General features: G+C 34.3%; 1 protein-coding gene across 3 annotated transcripts in view; it reads left to right on the forward strand.

Annotated features, from left to right (window-relative positions):
* Positions 1–16959, forward strand: part of LOC136040247 (eukaryotic translation initiation factor 4E transporter-like) — a 102490-nt gene that overhangs the window by 50792 nt on the left and 34739 nt on the right. For all 3 annotated transcript variants that reach the window (XR_010620651.1, XM_065724459.1, XM_065724458.1), the window contains exons 8-11: positions 1187–1407; positions 6284–6525; positions 11579–11762; positions 15105–15310. Coding sequence is in view for 2 of the 3 variants with exons in the window: in XM_065724459.1 (XP_065580531.1) it covers positions 1187–1407; positions 6284–6525; positions 11579–11762; positions 15105–15310 (853 nt within the window). In the remaining variant the exon portion in view is untranslated. The remainder of the gene's footprint in view (positions 1–1186; positions 1408–6283; positions 6526–11578; positions 11763–15104; positions 15311–16959) is intronic.

Here is a 16959-nt window from a genome sequence, read left to right on the forward strand (position 1 = left end):
GTTATGAAGACAGAAATAAAAGAAAGGAAGGAAAGAAAATAAGAAGAGAAAGAAAGAAAGACATACAACACCAATATGTATTTTTCTTTTGAATATTTAGTTATCTTTGGGAATTTACTGCTTTAATTTCCTTGAACGAAAAGCATTGCAAATTTAACCAATTAGTGTGCTTATTCAGCAGTTTAACGTGGTAATATAAAAAAAAAGTAAGCTAAGGAAAGAAAGGAAGAAAGAAAAATATACAAGAAGAAAGTAAGAAAAGAAAGTAGGTTATGAAGACAGAAATAAAAGAAAGGAAGGAAAGAAAATAAGAAGAGAAAGAAAGAAAGACATACAACACCAATATGTATTTTTCTTTTGAATATTTAGTTATCTTTGGGAGTTTACTGCTTTAATTTCCTTGAACAAAAAGCATTGCAAATATAACCAATTAGTGTACTTATTCAGCAGTTTAACGTGGTAATATAAAAAAAAAGTAAGCTAAGGAAAGAAAGGAAGAAAGAAAAGAAAGAAAAATATACAGGAAGAAAGTAAGAAAAGAAAGTAGGTTATGAAGACAGAAATAAAAGAAAGGAAGGAAAGAAAATAAGAAGAGAAAGAAAGAAAGACATACAACACCAATATGTATTTTTCTTTTGAATATTTAGTTATCTTTGGGAATTTACTGCTTTAATTTCCTTGAACGAAAAGCATTGCAAATTTAACCAATTAGTGTGCTTATTCAGCAGTTTAACGTGGTAATATAAAAAAAAAGTAAGCTAAGGAAAGAAAGGAAGAAAGAAAAATATACAAGAAGAAAGTAAGAAAAGAAAGTAGGTTATGAAGACAGAAATAAAAGAAAGGAAGGAAAGAAAATAAGAAGAGAAAGAAAGAAAGACATACAACACCGCTATGTATTTTTCTTTTGAATATTTAGTTATCTTTGGGAATTTACTGCTTTAATTTCCTTGAACGAAAAGCATTGCAAATATAACCAATTAGTGTGCTTATTCAGCAGTTTAACGTGGTAACACTGGCAAAAATATGCCGCTGCCCTAAAAATTTAATAATTATGAAAAAGCCAATAGAAAAATCTTTTAAAATCATAAGTTTTCGGACCTGAATAGATCATAAATGGATCCAAGGAGTCAAAACAATCCTTTTTTAGTCCTTGGCCCTTTTAATAGGCGAAATTTCTTATTTATAGAAAGCCTAATGATCGTTTGGGAGAGCGAGGATCCCGTGGTCAGTGGTCAAATCGGTCTGGCTATCAACATGCAGAAGAAGAGCCCGAGTGGATGTCCGGAGGACCGACTTCCAAATATGACACAATTGAGCTAAAAGGTTTTGAGGAAGAAGAAAAAAAGAAGAAAGATAAAAAGGTCCCTGGCCCGAAAAATATGGAAAAGTCGAAAGAAATAAAGCAAGGTGAAAATTTTGTTAAAGTTTTAAGTTTGTTTTTGATGTTGCCCCACAGGTATTTTTTCGTGCAACACATTTTTAGGGTTGCAGATTTTGTGTGTTGCAGGTTGTGCAGGCAGTGGCAGTTGTGCAGGGAGGCAGTTCACCCAGAAAGGATTCCGCTTCATGAATCCTTGTGTAAAATGTTGGGAAAACTAGGATATGTGGGGCTGAGGATCCTTTCTTTGTAAACTCAAGAAAGCTCTAAGCGGATCTATCTTATTAAACGAGCATTTATTGTATATGTATATATATTGTGTGCACGTGCGCTTGCATTTTTTTTCTCGAAAATGGCACACATTTTTTTTCTGAAAATTGTCATACCTTTCTGGTGGGAAAAACGATCTAGATAGGTCATGGCCTTAGATAAATTCGTTTGAGTCATAATTTTGAAAAAAAAAATCATGTGATTGATGTGATAAATGCTTGGAATAGTTTTTATAAATTTCGCGGGCGTCTGTGCTAAATATCTTAAAAAGGACATTACATATTAATTTGGTTGTCGATAGTATAGAAGCAGGTTATATAATAATTAAAGCAGAGTCGCCTGCTTTTCATTTGGTTCTAGACAATTGCCCGACAAGGATGACCTTGGGTAATCCTTCACGGAACTTGTTCTAGCCATCTCAACATTTCCCTCATTATACCCCTTTAAAGATATATTGACTCACACTTTTCCCACAGTTTACTCTTTGCAATAACGATCAGTCAGCCGGATACCCAAAACAACCCGAAGGCAATTTCTCTGGAAAACATCTAGCAAATCTTGATCCACTCTTTTTGGAGCCTCGTGCTTCAGAAGCATCTAATAAATGCTCCTTGGTTTTTCAGAGCGCCCACGCTTCTTGACTGGGGCCATGCCGGGACATAGGTAATAATGCCCCTCCTAAACTAACGACTAATGTCATTGTTTGGCCTCCAAGAGGTCACTATATACATAAAATAAGCAGGAGAAAAAGCTAACTTATAAAGATTAAAAAAAGGAAATTAGTTGGTTGTTTCATTAATTTTTTCTGTAACGTAATGTACAAAAAGTTTTTTTCGTATCGAATTCAAACGACGAATGGGGGAATGAACGGGGAAACAGCCCGGGCATGGAACAGGAACGGACTGAAATTGGAAAGCGCTAAGAAACATCCCGGCATGGGCTGTGTCTTGGTGTTTTGTGTCTTTTGGGCGAAATATTTTCTGTGCGAGGATTTAGTCAGGCAAAACTCAACTTTCCTGCACTCAAATACTTCTAGCCTAGCTTTTAATTTAAAAGAAAAGAACATTTTTAGAAGTCGGGTTATTGTTGATTCACTTTCTTTATCATCAATGGAACGTCGATCCTCCCTTTGAGAAAACAGTCTGCCAAACTATTTTTGGCAATTGTCCAAGGACTATGAAAATATTATATGCGACCTCTAGGCGTGACGACAACACTGTGTCTACAGCGAGACAACACTGATTATGTAATTTTTTACGCCGCGTGTCTACGTAATTTTCCAGCATAAAGGAAGAATCACTAATTACCATCAACGGCTGATGGTGACAAGTTTAAAGAGTATGGGTAACTTGTAGAGGTGGGAACTGGCTTTAATGTCTAAAAAGAAAGCTAATTAACGCCATCTAGCGTCTGGTGACGCTTGACATTACTTCAGTATAAGGGTATATAAGGGATTAGTTACAAGGGTCTAATCTCAGTTCCTCGCATAAAAATGATTACAAAGCTTAAAAAAATGAGAAATATCACCAAATACTAGTTGTTTTTTTTTTTTTTTTTTTTTTTTTTTTTTTTTTTTTTTTTTTTTTTTTTTTTTTTTTTTTTTTTGTCGACAAGAATCACGGAAGTGCTGTTTTAGCACTATTACGGTGAATTTGTGATTATAGCACCGAAAATCGGTGTGTAGGATGCAAATTTGGGCAAATATTGTACTTTAGGAAATACTTCAGTATAATTCACCTTCAGTATATACTTCAGTAGTATATATTCAGTATACTTCAGTATAAGGGTATATAAGGGATTAGTTACAAGGGTCTAATCTCAGTTCCTCGCATAAAAATGATTACAAAGCTTAAAAAATGAGAAATATCACCAAATACTAGTTGTTTTTTTTTTTTTTTTTTTTTTTTTTTTTTTTTTTTTTTTTGTCGACAAGAATCACGGAAGTGCTGTTTTAGCACTATTACGGTGAATTTGTAATTATAGCACCGAAAATCGGTGTGTAGCGTGCAAATTTGGGCAAATATTGTATTTTAGGAAATACTTCAGTATAAGGGTATATAAGGGATTAGTTACAAGGGTCTAATCTCAGTTCCTCGCATAAAAATGATTACAAAGCTTAAAAAAATGAGAAATATCACCAAATACTAGTTTGTTTTTTTTTTTTGTCGACAAGAATCACGGAAGTGCTGTTTTAGCACTATTACGGTGAATTTGTGATTATAGCACCGAAAATCGGTGTGTAGCGTGCAAATTTGGGCAAATATTGTATCTTAGGAAATAGCCGTGATGGGAACCCCATGTAGCAGGAGCGAAATAGTAGCTGTTGCCACTTCGGCGAAAATTAAGAAAAATGATCCAAGGTGTAACTTTTCTTTGAGGGTAGTTGTCTTTTAGAATCAACAGATTGTTAATGTTTGAGCTTTTACGAACGACAAATGTTTTCAAATTTAACTAATTAGTTTTTATTAGTAATTTTTGTGGTTTAACGTGGCAACACTGACGGAAATGAGGTTTTGCACTTAAAATCTCAATATTTTTGAAATAACCATCTGGAGAAATCGCAGTTTTCTTGTGTGAATATGGTCTAAGAAAAAAAAATTGATGTCCTTGGTAATTTAATAACACCCGTATGTGATGTGCGCCATACTCAAAGCCACTGTTTTTGCAAAAGTGGAAAAATTCGACTAGCAGAAAATATTGAAAGATGGCGCTGATGCTGGTAACAATATTACTTGTACGGGTCAAATAGTATTCTGCCACTACTTACTCACTGCAGCACCAAACCGTCTGAGGTCAACGGAGTTACGCAAGCTCCTTCTTCATCCCAATCTATTTAAAACCTCCCTCTTTACACCCTCCCAAAATATTTCTATTCTCCCACCATATTCGGAGACGACCTATTTTTCGTTTGGCCCTAGACGGTTGATCGACAAGGACAACCCTAATAGTATGTACCTTAGTATAGTATAACACTAGTAAAATAGTAATTAGTAGAGTAACCTAAGTATAATCAAATATTATTGGATGATTCTTGCTTAGATTCTATTCAAACAGTTTGTAGTAACGAACTGTAGGTAAAGAGTGATCCAGATCAGTAATAACCGAAACTCTAAAAGACGGAATTTTTATACCAATAGATACATCAAAAGAATTGGATTTTCATACTGATTTTAAATATATAAGTTTTATTAAGTTTACTCTCGCCCATTAAAGGTTACGAGCCTGAGAAAATTTACCCGATTTTTGAAAAAAAGGAAATGCCCTTAAAACTCATAGAATCTTATTAATTAAGAATCACACCATCAGATTCAGCTTATCAGATGAACCCTACTGTAGAGGTTTTAAGCTCCTATCTGCAAAAATGTGAAATTTTGTATTTTTTGCCAGAGGAAAGATCATGGATGCGGTTTTTTTTCTTAGGGGTGACGGTGTCGACTCAGTGGTCCTAGAATATCGGGAGATGGTTCATCCAAACGGAAATTAAAAGTTATAGTGCCCTTTTTAAGTGACAAAAAAATTAAGGGTAACTAGGCTCCCGCGCCACTTTTTTCTCTCAAAATTGTCTGATCAAAATTTAAGATAACTTTTTTGTTCAGCATAGTTGAAAGGCTGAATAACAATGCCTTTGGAGATATCATGACCCCTTACAGCCCCTGGGGAAAGGTCTTTAAGTTATAAAATGTGCCTGTTGTTTACGTTTAGTATTTGTTATTGGGAAATATGCATACATTTTTCAGGGGAGAATTTTCTGCTGGTGGGATTTTCCAAGAGGATAATTTTCAATGGATAGGAAAGTTTCCAGAAGGTGAATTTTTCAGAAGAAATTTTATACTGGGGGAATTTGCCAGAATTCCTATGCGAAATTCTTCTTATGTCTTGCTTTGTCTTTGCCGACTCATTTTTACGCATGGAGATGTTAAGAATTGTCCGGGGTAAATTTTCATCAGGATTGAATTGTCTAGAGCATAAATGCGTGGGGAGGAGGGATTTTTCTGTAGAAATTTAGTCAGATTTCCTGGCATTATCTGAAAAACGATTAGAAATTAAATTAAAAAAGTTTTTTCACTGAAAGTAAGGAGCAACATCAAAACTTAAAACGAACAGAAATTATTACATATATGAGGGGGGTTGCTCCTCAGCACCCCGCTCTTTACGCTAACGTTTGAATTTTGTCCCATTTTTTTTAAGAACGCCCCCTGAAACACTATGCTTGTTTAATTAGAACAATAAGCACCTTTTTAAAGATTACTTAAAAAACTTTACCGTAAAGAGTGAGGTTTTTGAGGAGGAGCATTTCCGTCGGGTAAATAATAATTTTTGTTTGTTGTAAGTTTTAGTGTTGCTCGTCAATTCCAGTGAAAAAACTATTTCTTTTTTCTATTTAATCCTCTATGAGAAGGGGAGGGGGAGTCTTTGATAGCTGGGTTCTGAGATTTTCATTTTTCTATTTTTACAATCACTATAAATTTTATTTTTATTTTTTTCGTTTTCATATTTTTTTTATTCCATTTCTATTTTTTATCGTATTATTTTTATTTTATTCTATTTATTGTACTTTTATTCAGTTTCTTATTTACTCTATTCTGTTTCTTTGTTAAATTTTAAACTAATTTATTTTTTCTTTTCTTTTTATAGATGTGAAAGTTCAATCACCGTCCCCAGAGAAAGCAGAAATAGAAACAGAGAGCGTCAAAAAAGTTTCCAGGCCCCCTAGTCGAGATCCAATATCCGATACGACTGAAATCCCTAAATCTGATGTCAGAAAAGAATTAGAAGAAAATTTAAATAAAAAACCAGGTGTTGGCCTCAGCTTGGAGGAGTTTAATAAAATCCTAACTATGGATACATTGCCCGATGTCTCTCTTGGAGAATTTTTGGTATGTTTTATTTTCCCTTTGTCCTTCAGGCTGGCACGTACGCAGGGGGGGGGGGGGGCTTGGGGCCCGTCCCCCTCCCCGAAATTTTGTGAAATGTTTAATTTCCCCATGGTTTCTTGGGATTTTTGGCAAAAGTAGGACATTTATTAAGAATCTAGATACATGTGTGAAGCCTTTTTTGGGGGATTTTACAGCATACAATTATCCGGTCAAGTCACTGCCCAATTATTAACCCATTTTCTATCTAATTTTTTACCCTCTTTGAAGTAATTAGCAATTGTACTGTTATTTTTTTTGTAAAGAGAGTTTGATTTCCACAGCAAAATAGAATTATCCTTGATATTAGGACGTTTGTCCCCCCTTTTCAGGATAAAGTGCAGCTTTTAATGGATCAATTTTGGAAACAATAATTTTTCATTAAAATCTACGTTTTTGCAACAGAAGAACTACCCCCCATAGCACCCATATTGCACTGTTAACCCTAAAATTTTCCTTTGAGTGGGATATAATAGATTAATTACTGGTTTCAAATCGCTATGAATATAACCTGAGCCTAAAACGTACTTTTGAGGCTTCAGTATTCTTCCCCCATCTGCTACAAATACTACAGATTAAAGTTATTCTGTATTTTTCGATATACGTGCTTTTTGCATTTCTAAATAAAAAAGTGCTACTTTATACCTGCTGTTTCGAAAGTTTTGCCCCCCCCCCCGAAAACAATTCCTGCGTACGTGCCTGCCTCCAGGTATGGATAGACCCTGGATGCTTGGGGCCCCCATTGGCTCGGGGGCCCCAGTTCTCTGGGGCTCTCAGACCCTAGATCTTTTAAACAAAGATTTGATGCTCTTGGTAGTTTATGCGTTAATACAATTTGTAATTAATTTTGAATCGTAATTTATTGTAATTAAATTTAATTTGTAATTAATTTTGTAGCATCCATGAAACTTAAAGTAGTATTTTTCTAACATCGTGTTTCACTGTCTTGTCCAAAGAGTATAGGCAACTTACAAAATGGGAGCTGGCGCTGGTGTCGGGTAAAAACCTCAGTGTCACCTAGTGTTTGGCGACATTTGGCATATCTGTTCGTGTAATAATAAGAATAATTAATTTAATTTGTGTAGTTGATAAAATTAGTATAGTAGTTAGTGTCTGATTGTAGTTCCTGAATGAGAAACGAACTGTCCTGACAGAGTTTGAGCACTATGAATACCGGGTATTCTAATTTTCTAGTCCTGGTTCATAGACTTATATTCATAATTTTCCAAATGTCGTTTATTTCTAGTTTAAGCGACTTCGTATTTTTCATTTTAAAAATTGAGTTGAGGATCGAGCCCCAATTGAATATTACATCCACGACCCTCTCCTCCCCCCCCCCAAAAAAGACGAAGTTGTACGAACAAGTCGTTTGGCTATTGGTATCCCCTCGGCTTGCTGGACTTAACCTGCTTTTCATTTCGTCCCACATGAATGACTCAAAAAATTTATTTGGTTTTTGTAGTTTGTAAAATGTGTGTAGCAATAAGAGTCTAATGTCTGTTCTGGACGGAAAAACAACGACTAGGCTTAAAAAAATGCTAAGTGTCACCAAATGTTAGATGGCGCTGGTGGCTGACCCTAACATCGGTTTCCACTCTTATAAGTTGCTTATACCCATATACTTTTATACACGTTTGGTTGGTTTTTTTTTTTTTTTTTTTTACATGACATTTTGCTATTCGTTTTTTTTTCTTTTTTGCCATTTTTGGCAAAATGTTTTTATTCATTTGGATTCGTACGAGAAATGTAAACTCGAAGAACTTCAACGTTCAACGTCAGTTTTTCTTGGGGAATATTCGGCCGTCCAAGGTTCAACTTTGTTGGGGACTCTCGGCCGTTCAGTGTCAGATTTTTTGGGAATTTTTGGCTGTTCACCGTTCAACGTCAGTTTTTGTTGGGGATTTTAGGCCGTTCAACGTCAGATTTTGTTGGGTATTTTAGGCCGTTCAACGTCAGTTTTTGTTGGGGATTCTCGGCCGTTCAACGTCAGATTTTTTGGAATGTTTGGCTGTTCATTGTTCAACGTCAGTTTTTCTTGGGGAATATTCGGCCGTTCGACGTTCAACGTTTGTTGGGGATTCTCGGTCGTTCAACGTCAGATTTTTTGGGAATGTTTGGCTGTTCACCGTTCAACGTCAGTTTTTGTTGAGGATTTTAGGCTGTTCAACGTCAGTTTTGTTGGGGATTCTCGGCCGTTCAACGTCAGATTTCTTGGGAATGTTTGGCTGTTCACCGTTCAACGTCAGTTTTTGTTGGGGATTTTCGGTCATTCAACGTTTGTTGGGGATTCTCGGCCGTTCAACGTCTGTTTTTTTGGGAATGTTTGGCTGTTCACCGTTCAACGTCAGTTTTGTTGGGGATTTTAGGCCGTTCAACGTCAGTTTTAGTTGGGGATTTTCGGTCGTTCAACGTTTGTTGGGGATTCTCGGCCGTTCAACGTCAGATTTTTTGGGAATGGTTGGCTGTTCACCGTTCAACGTCAATTTTGTTGGGGATTTTAGGCCGTTCAACGTCAGTTTTTGTTGGGGATTTTCGGCCGTTCATCGTCAGATTTTTTGGGAATGTTTGGCTGTTCACCGTTCAACGTCAGTTTTTGTTGGGGATTTTCGGTCGTTCAACGTTCATTGTCAGTTTTGTTAGCGATTTTCCAAAATTTCCATCGAATGCATTTGGGGAATAGACCGGAAGAAAGGGGGCTAATTGACTTCCGTTCACTTTGTTTCCTAAAAAGGACACTAGAACGTCTGATTTCCAATCCAATGAGTCCCTTCGAAACTTTTAGGACAACCTTTTCCATTTAAATCTTATATTCCCCGATGCATAACTTACAACTTTTGCTCTGAGGGACTTGTTATCTCTAAATTCATAATAATTGGACCTTTCTACTACGTTGAATAAAATGATTATCTCAAATTTTGATGGAATGTATTTGGGGAAGTGATAGGCATGGGGTGGGGGGCTAGTTGCCCTCCAGTCACTTTCGGCTATCAAAAAAGGCTCTAGGTATTGCAGTTTCTAATCTAATACGGAGTGAAGAAGTTGTCAGGGAGGGGAGGAAAAGAGGGAGGAGGGGCTCGATCGAAGCTGCCCTTCAATCCCTTTGACTCTTAAAAACTTCTAATTGCCAATTCAATAAGCCCCCTCCGAAACTTATACGACCACACTTTAAAAAAAACCTTATATGCCCACAGGGCGTAACTTATAGCTCTTGCGGGTTGTCATTCTTAAAGACAAAATATTCGGACCTTTTAGCTAAGCTGAATTAAAAGGTTGTACTTTGATGTTCTTTGGGGAATGATGGGTGTGGGGAGGCTGTTTACCCTCGATCATTTTCGAGCATTAAAAGGGATTCATTTCAGATTCTCAGTTTCCATTCGAATGAGCTCTTTTTGAAGTTTCTACGACAACTCTTTCTATACGAATTATCCTGGTATTATAGGCAGCACATAGCGCTACCTATAATCTGGTTTGTAGACACATAGGCTTGACAAGAATATTTTGCTTAAAAAAGACATATTACAATAAAAAGCTACTAAGGTATAATAACACAAGTAATATAAAAACAGTGATAGGCATGTAGACAATGTTATAAATAGTCCATCATTCAATCTTCCTATAATCAACCCCTCTCCTCCTTGAACCCGAATATGTGGCGTGTGTTCCAGAAACTTGGTGATTTTTTTAGTTTCTTTTCCTTAGCATCTCAACTTCTCAAGTAGTAACTAATATTATTGCTACTATTAATAAATATTTTAATTTTTTTTTCGTTTCAATTTTTCAAAGAAATTTTTAATGTTTAACCATTTATCAATAAATGATATTAAACTGATGACTGACTGGGTACAAGGCATAAGTACCACTAAAGTTTTATTTTGAAGTAAAATTTCAAATTTAATTTTATAAGAAGTCTTCTCTTCCCCCCTCCATCAAAGAAAGAAAAGCCATATCAAAGGACTTGAAATAGTGGTATTTTCTAGAAAATCCATCGAAGACCAGACAACAAATAATAGGGTTTCGGGTTCTAATAAATATAGTATTAGATGTGTTCAAGGAAAAAGAGGTACTTTTAAATTTTGCAACTTTGGTTGCAGATTTGGTTTTGTTGGTAAAGCGGTTCTTGATATGTTGACATGGTTGATTGACTTGGTATTGGATTATTTGACATGTTGAATGTTTGTTCAACTCGTAAAAACATAGTAAAAATGCATAGAAACACATTTTTAATGCATTTTTTTTTTATTTTATTTTTTTATATTTCATATTTATCATATTTTACATAAATAATATTATTTAATAATAATATTGTTAAAATAATATTATTTAATATTTTTGTATTTTTTATATTTATTATGTATTATATTATATTTTATTTTTGTGTTATATATTTATATTTTATATTTATTACATTTATTTATTTTATTTTGTTCTCACATTTAGTGGATCAGTTCGTAACGTCATCAACCAAATTTCGTGGGGAAAGAAGTCTGAAAACTTACTTTTTCTTCAAAAAGTTTTGAAGGGCTATGGAACACGAATTGTAAATCTTTTTATTTTTATTTTTTTATATTTTCATATTTATCATATTTTATATAAATAATATTATTTAATAATAATATTGTTAAAATAATATTATTTAATATTTTTATATTTTTTATATTTATTATGTATTATATTATATTTTATTTTTGTGTTATATATTTATATTTTATATTTTTTACATTTATTAATTTTATTTTATTTTGTTCTCACATTTAGTGGATCAGTTCGTAACGTCATCAACCTTCTTGCTTTATTATATAATTTATATATTTAAGCAATTTGTCGGGCTTGGTTGAATATGGAACTTTTTCATGCTTTGTATTGTTTTGTAATGTAGCTTGGATTTTCATTCGCAATTTTTTCTTTGGGTGGGGGGGGCTACTGAAACCCCCTTTCTTCCATCTTCACTACTGTCTTGATTTGAGAAATTAGGTTTAAAAAGAAAGAAAATCGAGTGACTCTATAATATTTGCTTCAGGAGGACTTTGAAGGCATAACTGATGATACAAAGGAAAGTGGCTCCAAATTCAGCAAGTTCTTTTCTGCGAGTAACCTCACAGACGAATCATCAAAACCTGGCTCCCTATTGGCTAAATTAGGATTAAAAGACACCGGAACCAAACCAGTGGACCCGAATACAATACTTGGCGAGTTTTTGAAAGGTAATTAAAAGCCGTTTTCTTCTGTACCAACGATGTTTTACCACAGATTTTTTACCGACGATTTCTTTTTACTAATTATCATAATTAAATTACAAGGTAATTAACTTCAAATCTGTCAATTGAGCTTCTGTTACTTTAAATTGCATATAAAAATATAATAAATTAGAATATATATAAACAGTTCAAAATAACTTGATAAATAATTAAATTAATAGTATTATCAAACAACATAATTTTCTACAATCGTTGGTTGTTAAATTACAAGCTAATTTTTCTTAATTAATTGAATTGATAAACTAAATCTTAACTAACGTAATTAAAACAAAACTAACAGTAATTAAACAGAAAAAAGCTTAGAGTAATTATTTTAACTAAGTAAATGATTAGATTAAAAGTGTTGGAACATAATTGTTAGATTTTTTTGTGCAAACAATGAAACTTAAACTATAAGGTAATTCAAGGATATTTAAAAATAGTATGGGTCATTTATAAACCTGAGAAATTGCGCTAGTGTTGGCAAAACCCATCAACGCTACCTAGCATTTAACGACATTTGGTATTTATAGTAATTCAACCAAATACACAAATTATACTAATTACTCTTGTTATTGCCCTGATAAAATACTAAGTGTCACCAAATGCTAGATGGCGTTGAGATTTTTGTTTTTCGATGCTAGTGTAAGATCACACTGTTATAGAATAAAATTGAATCTTAAATTTTTTTTTTCACAGCTTTGTCTCCGAATTTGAATTCTACGTCACAAATATTACTAGTATATATATATATATAATCCAATTTGATCTTCGAAAGAATTTCGAATATGATGTCGAAAGAATTTGATCTTCACGTCAAACATAATCCAAACAAAATACATAAAAAAAAATGAGTCGAAACTTAGTTTAAAAGTCAAAAATAAAAAATAAATAGATAACAATAAAATTAATGACTAGTTTTCCCGGATATTGTACAACTCAACAAAACTCGGAACAAAACTCTTCGAATATCTTTCATGTTTAGTGGGGACGGGAGTCAGCTTTGGGGACTTTTTGGGATTTTATATGGGGACGGTTTGTTGCGGGCGGGATGGTAGGGTTTGAGGATGATGGAACGTAATCGGGGAACAGACAGGGTCTTGGTACCGAAACGAAGTTACAGGGCTTTTTTTCTCTCAGCCAACGTGATGAGCTTGAACTTCCCTAGTAAATAATGATATGGAACCTTCCCTTCACCATTTATGATCCAAAGTGCTCGTTTTTGAACATTTTCAATCTTATAAATATAATTATAAATAAAAGAACAATAAATTTCGAGAAGATCCTTGGGGGGGGGGGCGAGAAAATTTTTAAGTTACCCACACTCTTTCAGCCAGCTTCTGCTATTACAGTAGCTATTATTAATTTTTTGTTATCTCCTTGTAAAAGAATTGTTGAATAAATTAGTTATTTTAGAAACAACTTGTTTAATTATATTTATCAGGTAGAAATGTGAAATGGAAGCTTGATATGTAAAATATATTTAAACATTTTAAAATTTTAAAAAGTGTAAGTATCCAATATGAAAGTCACCCACTGTAATGTTCTTTTTTTGTTCTTTCATTAAAAAAAAGTTAACAGGTTGGACTAGCAAGGTGGTTGGTACTGGGCTGGACAACTGGGATGGGTGGTGTGGACTCTTTTTTTCTTCTTCTTCTTGTTTTTTTTTTTAAGCTTCAAAGTTTGTTGGGCTGCTTTGCGATAATAGACCTTGACAGGGAAGTAAAATGAAAAATTTTGAAGCAAATTTGAAAAATTTAAGTTAATTTAGGTTGTCACAGAGACAAACTAATTTGCTTTACTCTATTTGGGCTATCAAACCTTTTCTGGTTGGGCTATTTTGACTTAGATAGCTTGTCAAAGAGGCAAAATGTTTCGGCTCTGTCAGATTGAAAAAGAAATTGTCTACGGGTCCCGAAACAAATAAAAAAATTTCAGGTGGACATTTATAACTGACTGGACATTCTTTGATACCTTTTGCCAATTTTATGCGCAAAATCTGTCAGTAACAATATTCTGTTAGCTCTTACAAAGAGATTTGCCGGTAACATTGATTAGTAAGAGATTTTTTTTGCTATGGAGGATACAAGCCTTAAGCATTTGCTTTGGGAGAAATAATATTTTATCTTAATATAAAATTAAATATATTTTATTTTAATAAGGCTTGTAAGTAAAAATAAAAATGAATATTTCGTTTAATTTCGTTGATTTCAAATTAATTTCGTTTGTGTAATACTCATTATACTACTACTACTATTACTACAGTATAATTACATATACATATAATATTACATTATACATATACTTACGTATTATACATACATATACTTACATAAGTATTATATGTAGATATGCATTATATATTATATATTAATACATTATATGTTATATATAATGTAATATAATATTATATATAGTTTAATATATACAATATATATACTTTATACATTATGTATTATATATACATATACGAAAGTAAAACAGTTCAAAATAGGGATGATACATTTTTATTGACAGTGAATAGATATAAATTTATTTAACTGGATATTTCGAACTGGCAGTGGGGTCTTCGAAGTTATCTATATACATATACATTACATAAATATACTTACGTATTATACATATACTACTACATTATAATAATATACTACTATACTACTACTGCATTATAATACTACTACTAATAACTCATTGCAGCACCAAGCTCTCTAGCTTTCCAAGCTAGAAAGCTCATTCCTAATTGCCCTAGGAATGATGCATGGACCGATGATAGATGACTTTTCTATTAATAAATGAATTGACATCATTTCTGTACAATTCTAATAAGGGCTTATGCCAGATTTGCCTCTCACAAAATCGGACTATTTGTTTTGGCATTTTCTACAATTAGCCATGGCTTGATGCCCACAACTACTTGATTTTAATTCAAAATCAACATTTTGAGTGATGTTAAAGGCCAATTTCGGAAATGTCCGGCTAATTTCGGCTACTGTCGGGAAAAAGAAATTTCGGGGGATGTCGAAGGGTATGTTTAGCTAAATTCAAAGAAACCTTGTGAATCCAAGTTATCGAAAAACGGTATCTGCATTGTCCTAGGAACTTGTAAGGGTATTAACTTTCACATTCACAGCCACTTTCACAGCCACTACTATTGGAACTACATTTACATAAATATTTATATAAGAGTAAATAAATAACTATTTCCGTTATTCAGGTTTCATCATTTCATCATTTTTCATATTTCTAATTTACATTTTTAAATAATTAGGCAATTCTAATCTGGTTTTAATTTTCATTCTGTCTTTTAAGGAGCTCAAAAGCGTGCAGATGTTCCCCCTCCGCCGGTACTAAACCAGAAGTTACCAACTAAAGCTCTACGCTTGGAAGACTTGGAAGGTGGTGTTGCTAGCCAAAAGAAAGAAGGAGAGAGAAATATTAAACCGGAGGCCGAGATGGATGCTTTCAAAAAACTTTTGGCTCAAGTCGAAAGTAAAGGGCTTGCTAATGGGCAACTGGTAAGCAATCAATTATATTGATTTTGTGCATATACCCTTTTGCAAACTACAAAGAGGTGGCGTAAGAGGGGTCTGAAGGAGAGAGACAAATATTAAGTCCTAGGCCGAGACGGGTAAAGGTAAAAGGTAAAGGATACGGCATTAGACTTTACAGTCCGTACCGGCGGTGCTGATCTCCGTTTCTTGGCCCTTCAGCCAGGAAATGCAATGGGGGGTTGGGGGCCAGCCATCCAGTGCTTTCGCACACCCTTTCCGTTTACCTTCCCCAGATTTCTCCAGGTACCCATTTAGAGCTGGGTCGACTCTGGCTACGCTTATAGAGTCACGCCACTGACCCCCGTCCCAAACTGAAGAATTGGGTACACTGGGATTCGAACCCGCGTCCTCTCAGACAAGGGATCCCGAATCCAGCGCACCAACCCATTCGGCCAGGACGGCTCGGGACGGGTGCTTTCAAAAAAGTTTTTTTTTATTCGAAGGGAAAACAAAGGGATGGTCAATTGGTAGCCTACCTATTATACAAATTCAGCACTCTACATTTGCCCTTCTGCGAACTGTAAAGGAATTGGTGTAACAGGTATTAGTAGAGGGAGATAAAGACGGGTGCTTTCAAAAAACTTTCGGCTCCATTCGAAATTAAGGGGCTAGCTAACTGGCTACTGGTAAGCTATCAATTATACTGATTCAGCACCGTACTTTTATCCTTTTGCTTTCTGGAAAGGAAGTGGTGTAAAGTGGGTTGCTAGGGGGAAACAGAAATATAAAACCATGGGCCGAAACTGGGACTTTTAATAAAGCTTTTTACTCAAAGGGAAAGTAATGGGCGAGATAACGGGTAACTGATAACCTATCAATTATATAGATTCAGCACCCTATATTTGTCTTTTCTGGAACTGGAAATGAGTGGTATATAGGGGGTTGCTTGAATTAAAAATTATTCATTATATAGATTCAGTACTGTACATTTACTGTTTCTCAAACTGGTAAGGAGATGGTTCAAAGGCTGTTAGTAGGAGGTAGACTGAAAATGTAGACCGAACCTGGTGCTTCATTCACTTTTCCTAACATCACTAAAAGGGAAAGTAAAGCGCTAGCCTAAGGACAACCGTGAAGATGTTAATTATATAGTTCTAGTACCCTACATTTACTTTTTAGAAGTAACTGGAAAGGAATTGGTGTAAAGGGGTTACTAGGTGGATATTGCTAAGCTACAAATAACATAACTTCATTCGCCTATTCGCACAATCAAAGTCTCGCTTAGGAAGGGGTGTAAAGATTTGTGTTTCATAAGGTGAAAGATTAGCAATTGTAACTTACTCAGAGGTTTGTTTAGGGGATGTGAATGATAATTACGACAAGAACTCGGAAAAACTTCAAATAGGATCCGAGTTATTTTGAGCCTTAGTAACCGAGGCTTTCCTCCAACCAGTTGTTAGGAAAAGAATACCCCCTCCTTGAAAAAATTCAAAGTAGAAGTCCGAAAATAAACTTCTTCTTGTCTTTTAAATATTGATGCTGATAATTTTACGTGGAACGTTAGAAATATACAAATATTAATTTTACTAGGGGAGGAGGGACGAAGCAGAGGTTTTGTTCATAGTAGAATATGCTAAATTTAGCATTGCGGTATATAACTTGCCATTAAACAA

The sequence above is a fragment of the Artemia franciscana genome, chromosome 20 (genome assembly GCF_032884065.1).
Source record: "Artemia franciscana chromosome 20, ASM3288406v1, whole genome shotgun sequence".
NCBI classification, from domain to species: domain Eukaryota; kingdom Metazoa; phylum Arthropoda; class Branchiopoda; order Anostraca; family Artemiidae; genus Artemia; species Artemia franciscana.